Source organism: Lissotriton helveticus, chromosome 5_1 (assembly GCF_964261635.1).
Source record: "Lissotriton helveticus chromosome 5_1, aLisHel1.1, whole genome shotgun sequence".
NCBI classification, from domain to species: Eukaryota; Metazoa; Chordata; class Amphibia; order Caudata; family Salamandridae; genus Lissotriton; species Lissotriton helveticus.
Genome location: NC_136065.1, coordinates 1,798,829,103 through 1,798,851,377, shown reverse-complemented (window position 1 = coordinate 1,798,851,377; position 22,275 = coordinate 1,798,829,103). Strand labels below are relative to the sequence as shown.

General features: G+C 49.0%; 1 protein-coding gene across 1 annotated transcript in view; it reads left to right on the top strand.

The window, feature by feature from the left end:
- MYO1D (myosin ID) overlaps positions 1–22,275 on the top strand; it is a 620,564-nt gene that overhangs the window by 371,798 nt on the left and 226,491 nt on the right. The window contains exon 16 of the mRNA XM_078645112.1: positions 1,300–1,507. Within this exon, the coding sequence (XP_078501238.1) occupies positions 1,300–1,507 (208 nt within the window). The remainder of the gene's footprint in view (positions 1–1,299; positions 1,508–22,275) is intronic.

Genomic DNA, 22,275 nt, shown 5'->3' with positions numbered 1-22,275 from the left:
TCTGCCTGCAATGTGAGAGAGGGATCCGGGATTGGGAGAGGAGAGAAGAGAGAAGAGAGGGATGGAAGGAAGGGGGTGAGAGGAAAGGGGCATGGGTAAACTGCTTAACTCTGCACAAGACCGCCACGGTTTGAATGCACCCTTGCTGCTCCCGGCCATGGCCAGGTGAGCTTCTAATGTGGCAGCGCGTATTCCTGCGGATTGGGAGGCCCTTCACAGAGGTTGACTAGACATCTTTCTGATGTTAATTGCTGTATTTTGGTTATAAACTGGTACTGATGGGGTTAAATCTTTCCTCAGTATTACTGTGTTTAAAAAAATTCTAAATAATAAAGCAATGCTACCCCAAAATACGCAGCATCACAGAACATTATTTACATTTTCTACTCACACAATTTAGTCAAGCCTGTCGCATAATTTGGTCCTCGCCTTCCTCATAACCTAGAGGTTTAGAAATTTTTGTCAGGAGGGGGTCCTTACGCTTGAAAATGTTGACAGGGGGGTCTCGGCATCTAAAAGTTTGAAGACCTCTGCTCTATAGTGACAGCCAAACAGAGCACTGCCCTTGAAGCCAACTATCCTTAAAAAACAAGCATTGGCAATGCCAGTAAGTCTAGCTTCAAGTATTGGCAAAGCCAGTAAGTCTAGCTTATCGGTGAGAGTCCCTCTTCATTGATTACATGTGTAGATGGAATAGGGTGATGCCATATTAAGTGGCACACAGGGACTAAGCATCTATAACTAAGCCTGACATAGAAATAGACCTGAATGGCTTCATAAACCTCAATCATAAAAATAGGACTAACCCTGATCACAACTGTAGAAAAATACTGCCAGCAAATCTGAAAAATAGAAATGGGACTAGTGCTCACAGGATCCACACTCCGCCACAGAGATTGGATTAGCACCAGCACCTAAAGCCAGGAACCATAGAAAATGACTACCACCACTAGCACAAAAGCCCTTTGTGTAGAAATAGGATTAGCAACCTTGGGCATGGAATAGCTGTAGAAGGACAGCCATAGCCCTTCATCTAGATTAGGACCAGCACAAGTAGCCATAATAAACAACAGAAACATAGGTAGCTCCTGTAGCCATAGAAATAGGATTTTTGCCAGAGCTATACAGCTCCATGGAAATAGGTATGGTGCTCAAAAACACAGCCCATCAGTCATTGAGCTAATACCAGTGTTATGAACAGTGCTATTTATGACAAGGAGCATTGTCAGGAATTTCCCAGGCTGTTGACAGATGCCCACCTCCTGTATCTGCTGTCAACTTTTGCACTTTTCTCCACAGGTATAAGATGATCTCAGAGTTCACCTGGCCAAACCATGACCTGGGCTCCGACAAGGCGGCCGTACAACGCCTCATCGAAAGCTGTGGATTCCAACACGATGTGGCATATGGCAAGACCAAGATTTTCATCCGTACGCCACGCACGCTATTCACTCTGGAGGAGCAACGCGCCCAGATGCTCACCCGTATCATTCTCTTCCTACAGAAGGTAAAGGTGTTGGGGTGGGATAGATGATTTTAGATAATCCTTTGTCTACAGGAGATTCAAGCATAGATTTGGGGTGCTCGGTGGGCTTGCAACATAATTAACTGGTGTTAAAATAAAACATCATACGTCAGGAGATGTAAAACTCTAACATGAGTTTAATGCAAAAATAGCAAAAAGCACAGTACGTAATAAGGCAACAATTGTAATTTCAGACAACTGGTGTTCTCTCTTTTAAATAGCCAATTGGTGCATGTAATGCTACAATGCGTGCAATTTCAAATGGTTCTCCTACACTTTTTTCTCAAAACAAATCTATGGAGTATAAAAACGTGACAAACTGTTACTTCAATGAAACTATCTAATGAGCAGGAGGCAGGATCTTCTCACATAGAGAACATGAGTCAATGGCCTGTAATGGAAGTAAAGGTCGTGAGTTAAATGGCGGGTCTGTGCTAGAGGCAGTCTTGGCTGCTGCCTAGAAGCAGCAGTGGGGTGGGTGGGGGCAAAGGGGCGGGGGTGGCAAATCGGGTAAAAAAAAAAATCACTTACCTCTGCCAGCTGGCGCCGCTGCCTTTCATGTGTCCTGTCCTGTCCTCTTACTGGCTTCTTTAGAGAAACAGGAAGCACCAGAGTGCCCACACTCCCCGCTGCCAATCACAACGCTGTAATATAGCTTTGTGATTGGTCAGAGCGACGTGACACAGCGCTCAGCCAGGGACTGGAGGGGTGGGCCTGTTCTCCATGCAGGCTGTAATGCAGCCTGCATGGAGAACAGGGAAAGTGTGCATGACCGTTGCGGGCGTCCCGAGAGGGCAGGCTAAACAATCATTGCACTTTTAGTAGTGTTCTTCCACGCCTTCCCTGCTGTGCAGCCCCACCCCATTCCCTCACGCACGCTACTGCAGCAGGAGGACGAAATAAAATGATAATAACATTCCGTTATTATCATTTTATTTTTTCCTTTCGTTTGCTGCTTCCTGGCAGTGGGGCGATGCTCCTATGCCTTGGCGGAGGAGCCGTCACTGGATGAAGGTACAGTCAGAAAAATGCTTGAAGTGTCTGTGACGGGAGTAACGCTCATACGGATGCTTGCTGGGTCTGTAATGAAAGTAACAGTGGTAGAAATGCTTGGAAGATGTATAATGGAGCTGAAAATTGGAGTAAAGCTTGATAGGTCTGTGATGGAAGTAACAGCCTGAGTGGTGCTTGCAGGGTCTGTGATGAAGGTTGCAGTCACAGGAAGGCTTGAAGTGCATGAGATTGAAGTAACACTCAGGATGGTTGCAGGATCTGTAATGTGAGGGTCTGTGATGAAAATAACAGTCGGACGAATGCTTTGAGGTTCTGCGATGGAATTAATAGTGTGAAGAAAGCTTGGAGGGTCTGTGATGGAATTAATAGTGTGCGGAGAGCTTGTAGGGTCTGCGATGGAATTAATAGTGTAAGGAAAGCTTGGAGGGTCTGCAATGGAATTAATAGTGTGAGGAGAGCTTGGCGGGTCTGCAATGGAATTAATAGTGTAAGGAAAGCTTGCAGGGTTTGCAATGGAATTAATAGTGTGAGGAGAGCTTGGCGGGTCTGCGATGGAATTAATAGTGTGAGGAGAGCTTGGAGGGTCTGCGATGGAATTAATAGTGTGAGGAAAGATTGCAGGGTTTGCAATGGAATTAATAGTGTGCGGAGAGCTTGTAGGGTCTGCGATGGAATTAATAGTGTAAGGAAAGCTTGCAGGGTTTGCAATGGAATTAATAGTGTGAGGAGAGCTTGGCGGGTCTGCGATGGAATTAATAGTGTGAGGAGAGCTTGGAGGGTCTGCGATGGAATTAATAGTGTGAGGAAAGATTGCAGGGTTTGCAATGGAATTAATAGTGTGAGGAGAGCTTGGCGGGTCTGCGATGGAATGAATAGTGTGAGGAGAGCTTGGAGGGTCTGCGATGGAATTAATAGTGTGAGGAAAGCTTGGAGGGTCTGCGATGGAATTAATAGTGTGAGGAGAGCTTGGAGGGTATGGAATGGAATTAATAGTGTGAGGAGAGCTTGGAGGGTCTGCGATGGAATTAATAGTGTGAGGAAAGCTTGGAGGGTCTGCGATGGAATTAATAGTGTGAGGAGAGCTTGGAGGGTCTGCGATGGAATTAATAGTGAGGAAAGCTTGCAGGGTCTGCAATGGAATTAATAGTGTAAGGAAAGCTTGGAGGGTCTGCTATGGAATTAATAGTGTGAGGAGAGCTTGGCGGGTCTGCGATGGAATTAATAGTGAGGAAAGCTTGCAGGGTCTGCAATGGAATTAATAGTGTGAGGAAACCTTGGAGGGTCTGCGATGGAATTAATAGTGTGAGGAAAGCTTGGAGGGACTGCGATGGAATTAATAGTGTGAGGGAAGCTTGGAGGGTCTGTGATGGAATTAATAGTGTGAGGAGAGCTTGGAGGGTCTGCGATGGAATTAATAGTGAGGAAAGCTTGCAGGGTCTGCAATGGAATTAATAGTGTGAGGAAAGCTTGGAGGGTCTGCGATGGAATTAATAGGGTGTGGAAAGCTTGGAGGGTCTGCGATGGAATTAATAGTGTGAGGAGAGCTTGGAGGGTCTGCAATGGAATTAATAGTGTGAGGAAAGCTTGGAGGGTCTGCGATGGCATTAATAGTGTGAGGAGAGCTTGGAGGGTCTGCAATGGAATTAATAGTGTGAGGAAAGCTTGGAGGTTCTGTGATGGAATTAATAGTGAGGAAAGCTTGGAGGGTCTGCGATGGAATTAATAGTGTGAGGAGAGCTTGGAGGGTCTGCAATGGAAATAATAGTGTGAGGAAAGCTTGGAGGGTCTGCGATGGAATTAATAGTGAGGAAAGCTTGCAGGGTCTGCAATGGAATTAATAGTGTGAGGAAAGCCTGGAGGGTCTGCGATGGAATTAATAGTGAGGAAAGCTTGCAGGGTCTGCAATGGAATTAATAGTGTGAGGAAAGCCTGGAGGGTCTGCGATGGAATTAATAGTGTGAGGAGAGCTTGGAGGGTCTGCGATGGAATTAATAGTGAGAAAAGCTTGCAGGGTCTGCAATGGAATTAATAGTGTGAGGAAAGCCTGGAGGGTCTGCGATGGAATTAATAGTGTGAGGAGAGCTTGGAGGGTCTGCGATGGAATTAATAGTGAGGAAAGCTTGCAGGGTCTGCAATGGAATTAATAGTGTGAGGAAAGCCTGGACGGTCTGCGATGGAATTAATAGTGTGAGGAGAGCTTGGAGGGTCTGCGATGGAATTAATAGTGAGAAAAGCTTGCAGGGTCTGCAATGGAATTAATAGTGTGAGGAAAGCCTGGACGGTCTGCGATGGAATTAATAGTGTGAGGAGAGCTTGGAGGGTCTGCGATGGAATTAATAGTGAGAAAAGCTTGCAGGGTCTGCAATGGAATTAATAGTGTGAGGAAAGCTTGGAGGGTCTGCGATGGAATTAATAGTGTGAGGAGAGCGTTTCGAGTGTCTGCGATGGAATTAATAGTGAGGAAAGCTTGCAGGGTCTGCAATGGAATTAATAGTGTGAGGAAAGCTTGGAGGGTCTGTGATGGAATTAATAGGGTGTGGAAAGCTTGGAGGGTCTGCGATGGAATTAATAGTGTGAGGAGAGCTTGGAGGGTCTGCAATGGAATTAATAGTGTGAGGAAAGCTTGGAGGGTCTGCGATGGAATTAATAGTGTGAGGAGAGCTTGGAGGGTCTGCAATGGAATTAATAGTGTGAGGAAAGCTTGGAGGTTCTGTGATGGAATTAATAGTGAGGAAAGCTTGGAGGGTCTGCGATGGAATTAATAGTGTGAGGAGAGCTTGGAGGGTCTGCGATGGAATTAATAGTGAGGAAAGCTTGCAGGGTCTGCAATGGAATTAATAGTGTGAGGAAAGCCTGGAGGGTCTGCGATGGAATTAATAGTGTAAGGAGAACTTGGAGGGTCTGCGATGGAATTAATAGTGAGAAAAGCTTGCAGGGTCTGCAATGGAATTAATAGTGTGAGGAAAGCTTGGAGGGTCTGCGATGGAATTAATAGTGTGAGGAGAGCTTGGAGGGTCTGCAATGGAATTAATAGTGTGAGGAAAGCTTGGAAGGTCTGCGATGGAATTAATAGTGTGAGGAGAGCTTGGAGGGTCTGCGATGGAATTAATAGTGAGGAAAGCTTGCAGGGTCTACAATGGAATTAATAGTGTGAGGAAAGCTTGGAGGGTCTGCGATGGAATTAATAGTGTGAGGAGAGCTTGGAGGGTCTGCAATGAAATTAATAGTGTGAGGAAAGCTTGCAGGGTCTGCGATGGAATTAATAGTGCGAGGAAAGCTTGAAGGGTCTGCGATGGAATTAATAGTGTGAGGAAAGCTTGAGGGGTCTGCGATGGAATTAATAGTGCGAGGAAAGCTTGGAGGGTCTGCAATGGAATTAATAGTGTGAGGAAAGCTGGAAGGGTCTGCGATGGAATTAATAGTGTGAGGAAAGCTTGGGGGGTCTGCGATGGAATTAATAGTGCGAGGAAAGCTTGGAGGGTCTGCAATGGAATTAATAGTGTGAGGAAAGCTTGAAGGGTCTGCAATGGAATTAATAGTGTGCGGAAAGCTTGGAGGGTCTGCGATGGAATTAATAGTGTGAGGGAAGCTTGGAGGGTCTGTGATGGAATTGATAGTGTGAGGAAAGCTTGGGCGGTCTGCGATGGAATTAATAGTGTGAGGAAAGCTTGGAGGGTCTGCGATGGAATTAATAGTGTGAGGGAAGCTTGGAGGGTCTGTGATGGAATTAATAGTGTGAGGAAAGCTTGGGCGGTCTGCGATGGAAGTAGCAGTCTGATGAGTGAGAAGGTTTTTGAAGAATAAGACCGGCTGAGGGCGCTTCGATGAAGGTGACCAAGGAATGCTTCAACGGCCTCTGATGGAAGAACTAACATTTAGAGGAAGGCTTGTGACGTGTGTGGTAGTTGGAGAAATGTTAAAGGGCATGTGACGGTGTAACAGCTGAAGAGCAAATTGGTGGGAGGTGCTTGGAGGGTCTGTGACTGGGTGATAGTTGGAAAGGTGCTAAAGAGCCTGTGGTGGTGATGTGTAATTGATGGGTCAGTGATGGAACTGGACATCACATTGGTGTCATTGTGCTCATGGAGCGATGGGAGTCGCAGTCCAAGAGGCGTTCAAGGGCAGTGTGATGGAGCAGACACTTGGCTGCTTAGACGGCCGGTGACGGAGGTGACAGTCGAGAGGTGTTTACACTCGAGAGGTGGCTGGGAGTCTAGAGTGCCTGTGATTGAGGTGACATCGAGGGATGTCCAGGGAGCTGGTCACCGAGGGGAGCCGGAAAGGTGCTGACGCGCCTGTGATGGAGGTCATAGACAGAGGGACTGTGATTAAGGTGACGGTCACGCGGCTGTAATGAAGGTGACAATAGATTCTTGTGAGCCCGTGATGGAAGCGACAGAGGGTTGCTCCCGGGTAGGATGGGGGAGACTGGTCCCGTGCTCCGTGTTTTCAAAGCCAGCTGCAGCAGCCCCGCCCCCGCGCGGTCCGCGCGCATCTTGCTGTGGCAGCTTGTCTGTCTTCAGGCATCCTCCGTCCCAGACTCCCAGGAGACCTGTGCTGGCGGGCCTGCAGCTCATCACCATGGCAACCCTGGCTGGTCCCCGGGCCTGGCAGGGAGCCCTCCTTGTGCGCGTCGCCTGCCTCGTCACCTGCCCTTTCTTCCCGGGGGCCTCGTGTTTGAGAGGCGCGTGGCCCAGTGAGGAGATGGGGAGTTGGGGGTCGGAGTGATGCTTATGGCTGATAATCAGAGGGACAGTCTCAAAGCAAAGAGGCCAAGCTCGGCGAGCCTACGTGAATATATGTTTGTACTTGTGGGGGTGTGTGCACATAACACCATGACGGCTCATCATGCCTTGATTCTGGGGTGAAATTCCTCGATACAAGTCTGCAGGCCAGGCTTTTTTATTGCATGAATGTATTGTTCGGGCCGGGGTGTGTCTGTCAACGCAGATATACTTATTAGTGTATGTACCTTCTAGGGTACATTACTCTACCATCCTGGTCGGATTTATTAGAACACGGTGTCACAATAACCTTATTGATCGCGGTGCTTGAATTCTCATTATCATGTTAAACGCGCGCGCTGCCACTGCGGTGAAATCCATACCGGCGATGGGTGTTGCAGCCCATGCACGTATGTGGTCCGTGTCACGGCGTATAGTTCACTCAAGGGTCAGCCGACCTTCGTTTGCACCAAACCAGCCTTAACTCTTCACCCACATTTCCTATCAGGGCAAGAAAAAAACATTTGCAGCAATCGAAATCCAATGGGGTTTTTACACTAGTTAAAACAAATGTGCACTAGTTAAAGCACATGCAGCTTTTGTACTCGCGCGGCGTCGGTGAAAATGCAAATGTTCTGGAACTCGAAATGCAAGGTTAAGGGGGCCACGCGGTGCGTCATGGAGGAGTGCACCAGCGTCAAATGCGGCACGTGCTAGAGTGTGTGTGCGCGCGCTGCACACACGCACACGGCTCCTGTGATCACCCATGTCAGAACCCCACACATGCCTAGTGGAGCCCTCCCGCCATGAAATGTTCGTGTGCACTCTGCAGTGGACGCTCGACACATCACGGTACATCTCGCTGCACTTGAGATAGGTTTGTGATATGTATGTGGATAGCAATTAACTTGCTCGGGAGATGTGTGTGTGTAGGTATGGTGCTCAAGTGTGCAGGTTATGTGTTTAGTGGTTGAGTATCTTGCTTTGCATAGCGATGGTACTGATTGGGTAGTAGTACTGGTCCGTGGATAGCTGTGTTGCTGAATGATACAGTGATTGCAGAGTACTAGGAGGGTTAGTATGTTGTGTATGTAGGTGTGATGCTAAAAAGGAGAAGTAATATGCGAATTAGGTATCTCTGTTACAAGCTGGGTCCCTTTGAGGTGCTAGTTTGAGTGGTATATGTGGTTGGGGGCCGGTGATGTTCAATCTGAGTTGGTTTGCTGCTTACACCCTCAGGTTACGTGTTAGGTGGGTAGGTGTGGTTCTGTGTGTATAGACAGTGCGGGATGAGAAGAAGTAGTACATCAGTAGTTATGTTGCTGGGTCTGTGGAGTAGATGGATAGGAGTGGCACTGCATGTTTGTGTGTGGTATTTCGATGGGCACTCTATGTGGTACGTTGGTAGGAATTCTGTGTGCATAGCTGCAGTGCTGGGTGGGGTTGAGATGTGGATCAGGGTCCGCTGCGGTGCTGGGTGGGTAGCAGTGGTACTCGAAGGATAGGCCTGTGTTTGTGTGTGTGTGTGTGTGTATAGTTGCAATGCTTCAATAGGCAGGTAAAGTGCTACAGGGATATTCCTAGCTTCATGCGAGGTCCTTGGTTGGGCTACAGGAGTGCTCACATGAACTGGTGCGTGATGCCTGTATGGGCTGGTATGGTGCTTATACAGACCAGGTCATGAGCGATGCGTATGTTTCTCTGTGCACAGCCATGGTGCCAGTTGGGTAGGAGTTTTGTTCCACAAATCGCCATGGTGCGAGATGTGTAGCGGTGGTGTGATGGATAGCAGTAGCAATGGATATATATATATATATATATATATATATATATATATATATATATATATATATATATATATATCTATATATATATCTATATATATAGATATATATATATATATATATATATATATATATATATATATATGTGTGTGTGCGCTGCATGAGTCGGCAGAGGGAAAGCTAAGCTTGTAGTGCAGCAGTTGTGTTTGTTGGGTAGGACTGTGGTGCCTTGTTAGCAGAGGTACTGAGAAGAAGAAACAGTGATACTCAGTAGGGAGTTGGTACTGATAAACCAGTGGTAAAAGCTGCGCACGTCATCTATAATGTTTCCACCTGGTTTGCGTTTCCGCTCTTGTAGCTTCCTGTTCTCTCGTGCCACGTGCGGCCGGACGCACGCTGCACGCAGCACGCAGCGTCCTCCTGTGGCGCCGCGTGGCATGCAGATCGATCCTGGCCTAGTTAACAAAGAATGTACCGTTCCAAACCCCCCTCGTTGGAAATATGAGAAAGACATTGATTTTCCAGAAACACTGATTTCTCTGAGCTCCGTGTGGCTTCCCGGGCAAAACAGCGAGCTCCCAGAATTATCCTCTCAGACATCTATTTATAACATTCTCTCATGAATAGGTTCTGCCTTTTTATGATCATTTGTAGGATTGCTTTATAAGCATATATTGGGAGCTGCATGAAAGTGTATACGTAGGAGTGGGGTGAGGGGGAGAAGTCGTTTGCACGTAACACCAGCCAGTATGCTGCAACTCCTGTTAATACTGTAAAAAAACGTTGTCATTTTAAAAGAAGTGGCATGCAGAAAAACTGTGTGAACGCTCGACGGTAAAAGCCAGGCCATGTGCATGCTGGGACTTGAAGCCTAGCATTTCCAATTTAATATATGGGCCAAAAGGCCCCACCATGCAAGGTGGTGCAGGCGAAAATGTCAGGACTGGCTAAAGGTGAACCTCATGGCACGCGGCCAGTCAGCGGCTTCGATAATATATTGATCCCAGTAACAATCTCTAATGCTGGAGACGGCTTAGCGTTTCAAGAAAATCAGGATGATTCTCACTTTTTTAAATAGACAGGTACTGAGTATCTTCAGATATTTGATTTGAAACGGAGAGTACCTGCACTTCTCGACCATACTTAAAACGGGGAGATCTCAGCACTTCTCACCTGAATAGCGTGTACCAGCACCTCTATTCCCATTTCAAGGACTGGTGATTCTGATCTATTTTGCATTGATTTGATGTAAATATGTGTTTTCATTTGTGATTGCTGCCCTAGCCAATATGATAGCTTATCCTGGAGACAGTATTGTGTTCCTGGAGCCTTGGTCTGTTAGTATAGCGTACTACTTCAAGGATGTGAGATAAAAACAAGATATACTGGCGTGTGTGTGCACTTTGCCGGAGGGCTTGTTTGCTTGGTATTGGTTAACAAAGAAAGACCCACGTGCTGAGGTAGCAGAACTTCTGCCCCAATCCTGCAGTATGAGAGAAAGGAAGACCTTGCTGCCCTACAGATGTCTGCAAATAAAGCACCCTGGAAAACTCCTCAAGAGGAGGCGGTGACACTGGGAGACCTGCTTTGTCCTGTGTTAAGCAAAATATGATGTCATGGGAATGATCATCTTAATGTTGCAGCCAAAAGTGGGATTGACAAAAAGTCTATAATAGTGGCTATGAGCTGCCGGTCTCTCTAGGGAAGATTTAACTCTGTGTTTTTCATCGAGAATGTGCTGGTGCGCACTCCACATGGGGCTTAAGAGGGCAGGAATGAAAGTAGGCATAATATCTAGTGCAGTCATGGAAGTAAGAGACCACATGAAAGATGAATCCTGGCCTGAGAACAAACCAGACTAAAACACCCGAAGATTGACACCCTCGTACTACAGTGTCAGTAAAACCAGGCAAAAAAATGCTTGAGGAAATAGTCACGAGCAAGGTAGTTTTAGTGCCCAATTCAGTGTTCAAGAGCAGGGAAGAGGGAATAACGTGCATGCTTAATTTGTGCTAGTGTTTGGAGATGCTTGGCACTGGCATTTATTTGTAAACACCAGCGCTCATTTATTACAGTCTACCACATAATCGCACTGTCTGTCTATTTTTGCGGAGAGCTAATCCACAAAGTGTTGAATATACTTAAACAAAATGGAACCAGAGGGTCCAGGACATCCTTCTAGCTTAAAGTGAACAAAACATTTCCAGTATGTCACACTTGTATTGTATGATGGTTAGTATTTCCCAGCGCTGGTTTGAAACACCGTAGGCTCCTGAGAAATACCTCAGGCCATGGCACATATATTTTTTCAAATTAAGTACTGAATAACATGCAGCACCTGTCTTTTTGAGTGGTTAAAACTGCAAAATATTCAAGTTTTTGCATATTGTTTTGGCAGTACAGTTTACTTTGGGTGCCATCTGGAGGAATTTGAATAATGAAATCTAAGGGAACTGAGCGCAATTTGTGCCCGACTCAGAATCCGAAAGCTGTTGTTGAAGAATTGCGCCTGATCTCGTATTTGCCACAGTACTCGGAATAAGACTGTGAGTGTACATGCTCGACAACCTAGCTCGGCAAGTCAAAGAGGAGCACTTTTGGCAGCCAAGAATAAAACCGAACAAAACATACTATAAAATAATTAAAAATAGTCTCGGTAGAGTGGGTCAAAGCAAGGTCTTGAAGGGTGGACTGTAAAGAAGAACTTAAGACAGAAAGAAGACCTGCCAACTGGGGTTTCATTTACACACCCCTATATCGCAGTGGCGTAATGAAACTTGAGGACCCCCCTGCAAAGTACATGGAGTGGGACATATGAAAAAGATATTGCCTTGCCCCTACCCTCTTTGCTAGTGACCCCCAGCCCACTCTATAAATCCTTATCTTGTAAGAGGGGGCGGGTTTCGAGTAGAGCTCTAGTTTTAACTCTTTTTTAAATTGTTATCTTCTTGTTTTTTATAATGTAATCTGCGTTGCAAACACTGGTTAATCTTACCTTTCTTATTGTAAGGATTTTTATTAATTCAACAATAAAAATATATTGTATTGTTGTATGCAAAAGAAACCGTTGATGGACGGAATGCTGGACAATGCAAACATTCACCCCCAGTCACAAGGATCTGGGTTAAATCCATCATTCTTTTGCTCACCACATCACCCCAGTTTGGACCCAGCCATATGCAAATCAGTTTTGATCCTGTTACTTGTGGGAACAGTCCAGGTCGAACTGCCAAGCCAGGTCCTCCCTGGACCAGAAAGAAGCATCCTGGGACCGGTTTCTGAGCATCACCCTTCATCAGCCAGGCTAGCTTGAATCCAGTGGTGTAGTGAGCACAGGACCCACGTCTGGGCATACCCTTCCCACTTAGGGCAACATATGCAAAAGAAACAGTTGATGGACGGAATGCTGGACAATGCAAACATTCACCGTACATTGAGTGGGCCTGCCAAGCTCCAAACCCAGTCAAGAGCTCTCAGGCCAGGGGCCCGCCACCTGTGCCGGAGGGGACCCCCTGGAGCTCAGCGCTATTGTTATACCACTGCTCAATCGCAAGAGCAGACCAAAAAGTCAGAATAACATCAGCTCCTAAGCCCCGGCTATCTGAAAGTGAACCAGAGAGAGGGAAGAAAAGGCAATGTCCTTGCTAAAAAAAGATCCAAAGTACGCGTTCTTGACCACTTATTTAAGTCTGCAACCTCACCAGACACAGGCAAAGGAACAGAGAAGAAAAGACCTCGCTCAAACTTGCTGCTTTGCTTCTATCAATGCCCTGATGTGGGCAGCTTGGAGATGCAGAAGACCCACTACCAAGCTGCCATTATGAAGGGACGGCAGACCTGAGGGCCTACTCAAGTAGTCATAGGTGACCCTATTGCCTGTACAGTAGAAAAATGTCTCAAAAGAGGAAAACAAACTTGCAAGTGGAGGATTGATCTCCTCCGGGTAGAATCTATGGTACATGGAGAACAGGACCTGCTTGAACCATGTTTCTGGAGACCAAACACCATTGTAACCCCACTTAGGTCCTGACTATCATTTAAAAAATAGCCACCCCTCATTAGGATGTATGTTTTGACAGCAGTACTGAGTGTCCTGCGGATCAAGAAACCCTGAATATTGATGCCAAAACGAAAAGAAGATTTAGGCAAGGAATTGCTCATTCTCGTTGCAGTGGATAAAAAAAAGTATGGTGGCATAAATCTATTGACCCCCAGGGCCTGCATGAATCTGAAATCTTTACCTAGATATAGACTCCTTGTACCACAACAGATTGAAAGTAAGTTTGTCTGCCTACAAATCTGGGAGATGTGGTCTAGTGGCTAGAGCTGCTGACTTTGGAACTGGGGAAGGAGGGTCAAATCTCTGTGGTCCTGGGAAAATCACTTAACAACCCAGTGCCTTCAAAAAATCAATAAATGTGTAATGTCTAATTCTCATGTAAAACGTTTAGTTCTCAGGTAACATGAAAGCATCCCCCTGGGGAGACGTCCCCTCAGTGCACAGCTTGTTCTCCAGATGAGTGGAGTGATCCCATTCGAAAAGCTTTAAAGCATTTGTGATCAGGCAATTGAATGTATTCTTTTTTTCTTCATAAATTCTTTTTTCAATAGTAAACAAGTGAATTTCATATTAGTTCCGCAAAAACTAAGACTTAGCATTGGTTGTCATGAAAGTTGGGATCTCAATTGGTCAGTCCCAATGCATTTCGGGCTCTATGGGGCTTTTGTCAGGGGAATATTCAAAATCTGAAAGAGTGAAGCACGGAAAATTGCTGGTTTTTCATCACTGGGTTAACCAGATATATATGTTAATAGATATAGGGAAGATAGTGCTAAGTCCCATGCATGCAGATAACGACTAACTCTGTCCAACTGGACCACGAGTGTTGTGAGTAAGGTACAGTAGCGTGATGGGAAACTCTCCCATGAAAGTATATAAAGTGAGGAAAGCTAATGTTATGAGCTTAATGGTTGTGACAACTTAACATTCTATTAAGCTATATGGTGTGCCGATAAGATCCAAGCAGTATGAACACAAGAGAAAAGCTGGTGAAATCAGGCAAGTAGTCCCGTGCAGGTGGCGGGCGATCAAACAATTATAAAGTGCTCTGTAGCGCGAGTACACGATATTTTGTGCCAAAACATGCAGCAAAGAAGAAAAAGCGTGCTGCGTGCAAGAAACCATGTAAGCACAAGTATTGGTACAAGCATGACATGAACGGCGACGTTTTGCACAGTGCTAGTGTTCAAACCCAATGCATACTGAGATTAATGGGGGAGTAATAGTAAAGCGCAGTGAATCTGTTTATGCTGAACTCCGGTAGCAAATTAATGGTTTGTTGTGGCACTTGTAACACAGACTTGGTGCAAGGCAAACTGTTCCTGTGTTACTATTTGTTCTGTATTTACCCCAGCAAGGGCTTGCATTGGGCACTGTTAAAGATTATTATTTGGCCTTTTTGTATTTACCAGACCAGCCGTCCTTGTTCAGATCATCTGATGCATTTTCTTATTGATTTGATCCACAGGTTTCCTTCAAAACCTTTAATGATGCCACAGTGGCTTTTATTTGGTCCATACTTGCCTATGTGTAGTCCTTTAGAACTGTTTCACAGCAGAAACAGACTCTATCCAGATGGCTAGTCCTCTGTATATAGATCTGTTAGGTGATGACCGAAAAGCAGACTCCAGAAGGGATGAGTGCTCTTTCGACCATGGCCAAGGCTCCCACCACTGCATTAGCATGCAGAGTGCCTTTTCTGGATATTGACAGGCTGCAAAGTAGGCATCAGTGCATATGATCACAAAAAACTACGGCCTTGACAGCCGATCTGACGAGAAAAGCATTTTAGCTTTTCAGTCCTGCAGGACTTTTTGGTCTGAGTCATTCCACAGGCCCACCACCTGGGTTAAAAATATCCATCAGAAGAATAAGTTACTTACCATTGGTAACGGTATTCCTGGTGCATTCTCTAACTGTAGAAACCTCACCACCCTCCCACCTCCCCATTCTGTGGAATGGGCTCTTTTCCATCCAAAAAGGTCCCAAATTAGATATCTGCACACTAGCAAGAAAACTTCATTGTTCTGCTCTGCGTCCACAGGCAAAGATGATGCCCAGAAAGAAACTGATGTCATCATGTTTGTAACAGTATGTACATTGTTAATCTCTCTCTCTCTGTCTCTCTCTGTCTCTCTCTCTCTCTCTTTCTCTCTCTCTTTCTCTCTCTCTCTCTCTCTCTCTCTCTCTCTCTCTCTCTCGCATTATCTGTGTGTGTGTTAATTGACATGTGTGAGGATATGCTATATTAGGGAGAAAGCCATTATTTCCGTTCCTGAGATACCTGGCCTTGCGTGCTGGCTCTTTGACACCATCAAACAGTGCATACGTCTTTCCAGGATAAGAAACCAATACTGCATTCATCTGTCCACTAAATGGATTGAATCATTTCTTACTGCCCGCACTGAGGCCATCTTACTTCCTTCCTCCTTTTAAGTACAGCACCAAACCCACAGGGTGCCGGGTATGGCTCAGTCCATTCATTTCTGCTATTAAACATCTGTCACCTTTCGACTATCTCCTTCACTCGATGGGAATCCTTTTCTCTGTGTGGATTTTTTTTTATGGAGTTTTATATAGTTCGAACTTCACCCGAAAGTATCGGGTATCCGAGCTCTTTACATATCACCACTTGCGTTACACGAGGGCACATTCATTTAAAAAAAAAAAAATTGTTAGGCACAGGGAGATTAAGCGAACCCAGTTCCCCAGATTCGAGGTCGACACCCCCTAGCCATTAACCAACTCCTGTCCCCATGCAGTTGATATTCCAGCTGTCTACCTCTCAGATATCCCAGCCTAACACCTCTTTTACGCTCTCCACTGCCTTACGAACAGTATATCACTGGATGGATTCAAATATTTTAAAGCTGACGCCTACCAAAACAGAGCACCTCATCACCAAAAACGACATTCATACATTTTACTCAGCTGTCTGGAAGTAATGGATTCTCCTCCTGTGCCCTCGAGAGTGGTTTGTGTAATCCAGACATGTATCTGTATTCCGCAGTCCTCTTAGAACGGCAGCCTTCCAAAGGGACCAGTACTTGTTTTGGCAGCCTAATTCTCCAGGAACTTTGCATATATTGATATTAGTCATCATATCCCAGTGGTTACCTCTTTGGGACAGTCTCTCTTAGACTGTGGGGACTCCTCCTACCAGGGACTTCCTGAAAAGCTCACAGAATGACTCCAGTGCTGCAGAATGCAGCAGCATATCTTATTACTGTCACCCCACAGCAGGACAACATTTTACCCAATGCTGAACGCTTCTACTAGCTACCAATCAGGAAGTGGGTTGCGCATCGGCTCATCCGTGGCACTGCTCCCTACGCTATAATCTCCAAATTTCACCTACTCTGATCAAAACACTCTTTGTACTCAAGTGGCCAGTTCTTACATGATATCTCCAAACTTGAATGCTACGTTCGAGGACAGAGCCTTTTCAGTAGTTGGAACGAGGGAGTGGAATAAGCTGCTAGTCTTTTTAGGTCTCGCCTAGCTATCGCGTAAGCGATCGCTATGCGAGAGATTTAGTAAGGGGCACCAGAAAATGCTCCCAAAGACCTTTGGAATGCGGTTTATGGCCAGTGCATGTGAGGCATTCAAGCGCAAAGCTGGCATCTGGCATCCGACTTGAAAGCAGCAGACTGCTTTCGCCAGCGCTCTCTCGGCCTCACTTCCTGCTCCTCCTCTTACAACAATTAACTTTTGTTATCGCTCTCACCCCATATGCTCGTTCCCTCCCACCCTTCCTTTGATGTCCGCTTTTCTTGTTTACAAACCATTGCGTTGGTTCACTTGCTCACAATTTCCGATTAGAAAACACGCACGCCCCGCATGACTGCCCTTCTTCCTGTTTTCATCATTCATTCATACTGTTTGTGACTAAGAATCCAAAACGCACTCACCCTGAGAATGGAACGTGCACACTGTCACAGCAGAGCGTGCGCGCACTGATACGAGAGCATGCATACTCTAGTATCAAAGCACTTACACTGCTGCACGCCTCACACTGGTGCACGCCTCACACTGCTGCACGCCTCACACTGCTGCATTACCCACACTGCTCCATGCTGCACACTGCCGCACGCCTCACACTGCCGCACGCCTCACACTGCCGCACGCCTCACACTGCCGCACGCCTCACACTGCCGCACACCACACACTGCCGCACGCCGCACACTGCTGCACGCCGCACACTGCTGCACGCCGCACATTGCTGCATTACTCACACTGCTGCATTACTCACACTGCTGCACGCCTCACACTGCTGCACGCCACACACTGCTGCACGCCACACACTGCGGCACGCCACACACTGCGGCACGCCGCACACTGCGGCACGCCGCACACTGCGGCACGCCGCACACTGCGGCACGCCTCACACTGCTGCACGCCTCACACTGCTGCACGCCTCACACTGCTGCACGCCTCACACTGCTGCACGCCGCACACTGCTGCGTTACTCACACTGCTGCATGCTGCACACTGCCGCACAATTCACACTGCCGCACAATTCACACTGCCGCACGCCTCACACTGCCGCACGCCTCACACTGCTGCACGCCTCACACTGCTGCACGCCTCACACTGCTGCACGCCTCACACTGCTGCACGCCTCACACTGCTGCACGCCTCACACTGCTGCACGCCACACACTGCTGCACGCCACACACTGCTGCACGCCACACACTGCTGCACGCCACACACTGCTGCACGCCACACACTGCTGCACACTGCTGCATTACTCACACTGCTGCATGCTGCACATTGCTGCACGACACACTGCTGCACGCCGCACTGCTGCACGCCGCACATTGCTGCACGCCACACACTGCTGCACGCCACACACTGCTGCACGCCACACACTGCTGCACGTCACATACTGCTGCACACCACATACTGCTGCGCGCCACACACTGCTGCACACTGCTACATTACTCACACTGCTGCATGCTGCACATTGCTGCACGTCACACTGCTGCACGCCTCACACTGCTGCACGCCTCACACTGCTGCACGCCTCACACTGCTGCACGCCACACGCTGCTTCACGCCTCACACTGCTGCATTACTCACACTGCTGCACGCCTCACACTGCTGCACGCCTCACGCTGCTGCACGCCTCACGCTGCTGCACGCCTCACGCTGCTGCACGCCTCACGCTGCTGCACGCCTCACGCTGCTGCACGCCTCACGCTGCTGCACGCCTCACACTGCTGCACGCCGCACACTGCTGCACGCCGCACACTGCTGCGTTACTCACACTGCTGCATGCTGCACACTGCCGCACAATTCACACTGCTGCACGCCTCACACTGCTGCACGCCTCACACTGCTGCACGCCTCACACTGCTGCACGCCTCACACTGCTGCACGCCTCACACTGCTGCACGCCACACACTGCTGCACGCCACACACTGCTGCACGCCACACACTGCTGCACGCCACACACTGCTGCACGCCACACACTGCTGCACGCCACACACTGCTGCACACTGCTGCATTACTCACACTGCTGCATGCTGCACATTGCTGCACGACACACTGCTGCACGCCGCACTGCTGCACGCCGCACACTGCTGCACGCCGCACATTGCTGCACGCCACACACTGCTGCACGCCACACACTGCTGCACGCCACACACTGCTGCACGTCACATACTGCTGCGCACCACACACTGCTGCACACTGCTACATTACTCACACTGCTGCATGCTGCACATTGCTGCACGTCACACTGCTGCACGCCTCACACTGCTGCACGCCTCACACTGCTGCACGCCACACGCTGCTTCACGCCTCACACTGCTGCATGCTGCACACTGCTGCATTACTCACACTGCTGCATGCTGCACACGGCTGCACGCCTCACACTGCTGCACGCCTCACGCTGCTGCACGCCTCACGCTGCTGCACGCCTCACGCTGCTGCACGCCTCACGCTGCTGCACGCCTCACACTGCTGCACGCCTCACACTGCTGCACGCCTCACACTGCTGCACACCGCACACTGCTGCATTACTCACACTGCTGCACGCCAGGCACTGCTGCACGCCACGCACTGCTGCACGCCACGCACTGCTGCACGCCAGGCACTGCTGCACCGCCACACACTGCTGCACGCCTCGCACTGCTGCACACCTCACACTGCTGCACGCCTCACACTGCTGCACACCTCACACTGCTGAACGCCACACAACACCATCACATCACTCAGGGACACCATCACATCACTCAGGGACACCATCGCATCACTCGGGGACACCACCACATCACTCGGGGACACCACCACATCACTCGGGGACACCACCACATCACTCGGGGGCACCACCACATCACTCGGGGGCACCACCACATCACTCAGGGGCACCACTCGGGGTCACCACCACATCACTCAGGGGCACCACCACATCACTCACACTGCTGCACGCCTCACGCTGCTTCACGCCTCACGCTGCTGCACGCCTCACACTGCTGCACGCCTCACACTGCTGCACGCCTCACACTGCTGCACGCCTCACACTGCTGCACGCCGCACACTGCTGCACGCCGCACACTGCTGCATTACTCACACTGCTGCATTACTCACACTGCTGCACGCCACGCACTGCTGCACGACGCACACTGCTGCACCGCCACACACTGCTGCACCGCCACACACTGCTGCACCGCCACACACTGCTGCACCGCCACACACTGCTGCATGCCACACTGCTGCACGCCTCACACTGCTGCACGACTCACACTGCTGCACACCTCACACTGCTGAACGCCACACAACACCACCACATCACTCGGGGACACCACCACATCACTCAGGGACACCACCACATCACTCGGGGACACCACCACATCACTCGGGGACACCACCACATCACTCGGGGACACCACCACATCACTCGGGGACACCACCACATAACTCGGGGACACCACCACATCACTCGGGGGCACCACCACATCACTCGGGGGCACCACCACATCACTCGGGGGCACCACCACATCACTCGGGGGCACCACCACATCACTCGCGGGCACCACCACATCACTCGGGGACACCACCACATCACTCGGGGGCACCACCACATCACTCGGGGGCACCACCACATCACTCGGGGGCACCACCACATCACTCACCACATCACTCGGGGGCACCACCACATCACTCGGGGGCACCACCACATCACTCGGGGGCACCACCACATCACTCGGGGGCACCACCACATCACTCGGGGGCACCACCACATCACTCGGGGGCACCACCACATCACTCGGGGGCACCACCACATCACTCAGGGGAACCACTCAGGGGCACCACCACATCACTCGGGGGCACCACCACATCATTCAGGGGCACCACTCAGGGGCACCACATCACTAAGGGGCACCACCACATCACTAAGGGGCACCACCACATCATTCAGGGGCACCACTCAGGGGCACCACATCACTAAGGGGCACCACCACATCACTAAGGGGCACCACCACATCACTAAGGGGCACCACCACATCACTAAGGGGCACCACCACATCACTCAGGGACACCACCACATCACTCAGGGACACCACCACATCATCACTCAGCACCACAACAGCATCACTCAGCACCATAACAGTACTCTCCTTGCTTGCTACCAACAAGCATTGCCATAGCCAATAGGACTCGCATTAGGAAAGTGTAAGCTATTGGCTTTGTGAATAACAATGCTAATAATTTATATATTTTCAAAGCCAACACGTATTAAAAAAAATTGTCATTTTCAATACCAATAGCGCACACTTTCCTAATGCGAGACCTATAACATTGCAAATGCTTGTTTTAGAAGGCCAGCTTTTTGAGCACCATCAACCTATCTGTACTTCTGAGATACCTGTGTGTTGCCACTGAATGCCTGCTGCTCGTGCCACATGAGATGTTGGTCATTAGAAGAGATGTTGGCAACATTTCTTTCCTGCATCCCCCATAACTTCAAAGAGGCTGCGATCTGCACCCTTCCATTGGTCCTCAGCTTCTTGTCTGTCCAGCTGTAAGGGCTTAAATTCTTCTACCAGCACATGCAGGGCATCAAGCTGAAAGTAACTTTGAAGGACACGTGGAGGCCCCTCAAGTAGCCCCAAACTTCTTGTTTAAAGGGTCAGATGTGGATGTGCGGTCAGCGGCATTGGCCATTTAACTAGTGAGATTAGGCAGAATGCAAGCGATGTGGACAACCTGTGCTAATTCAGCTTTAGTCTTGTCAAGAGGTCACACCTGGGTCATGAACTTTAGTTCTACAATCTTCCCTCAACCCACCCCAAATCCTGCTGTTCTTAGAGGAGGCTTGGAGGCCCACTGCAAACGAAGGATCAGGTGGGAGGGATAGCATGAACCCGCACCGGGACTAGGCCGGCGACTGGAGATCTGAGATGAACTTAAATCGAACAGATCTCTAAGGCAGGAGTTCCTGTGGATTGTTTTGCCACAGGTGTCAAACTCTGATCTTCGCTCCGCTTTGTCCTTCTGTCCTGTGGATGGACCAAAAGAGCGACTGAAAGCTTTAGGTCATCTAGCCAGGCGGGGTTTAGGCCTCTCCTGGGTCGGGGTGGGGTTGGCGGGTGTCAGTGCAGGCCCCCGGTGGTTCGGGATGGATAAGTGGCAGGCCTGCGCACAGTCACCACTGGTCGGTACCTGGACTCTGCGGAGGTTGGTTGGTGGTTAGCAGTCGCAGGCATCTGTGACCTTTGAGAGAACGGGTCACTTCCGGGCTGATGGGTCACTGGCAGGCCTTCTGATGAGTGTCTTGGTGCAGTCACTGGTAAGCTTCTGAGCTCGGCGGGCACAGGGACCTTTTCAGACTTAGGCTGGATAGTGACGGGTGATTGGCCGAACTTGGGTGTGTCGGCTCGGATCACCTGCCTGTCACTGATCACTTCAGTCTCAAACTTGGTGAGCAGGCCCCTTCGGAGCTCGATGGACCCCGATCACTGACAGAGGCAGGCTGGGGTAGTAAAGCGTCATTTGCATGTCTCGTCTGAGCCCAGCAAGCACTCAACACTTTTCACACCTAGGCTCGATGGGCACGAGATCACGGGCATGCCTGGTGTGAGTTCGTAGGACACCCACGACCGTCTGAGCTCAGGAGACATTGATCACTGACAGACTCAGGCTGGGTGGGCACGGGTCACT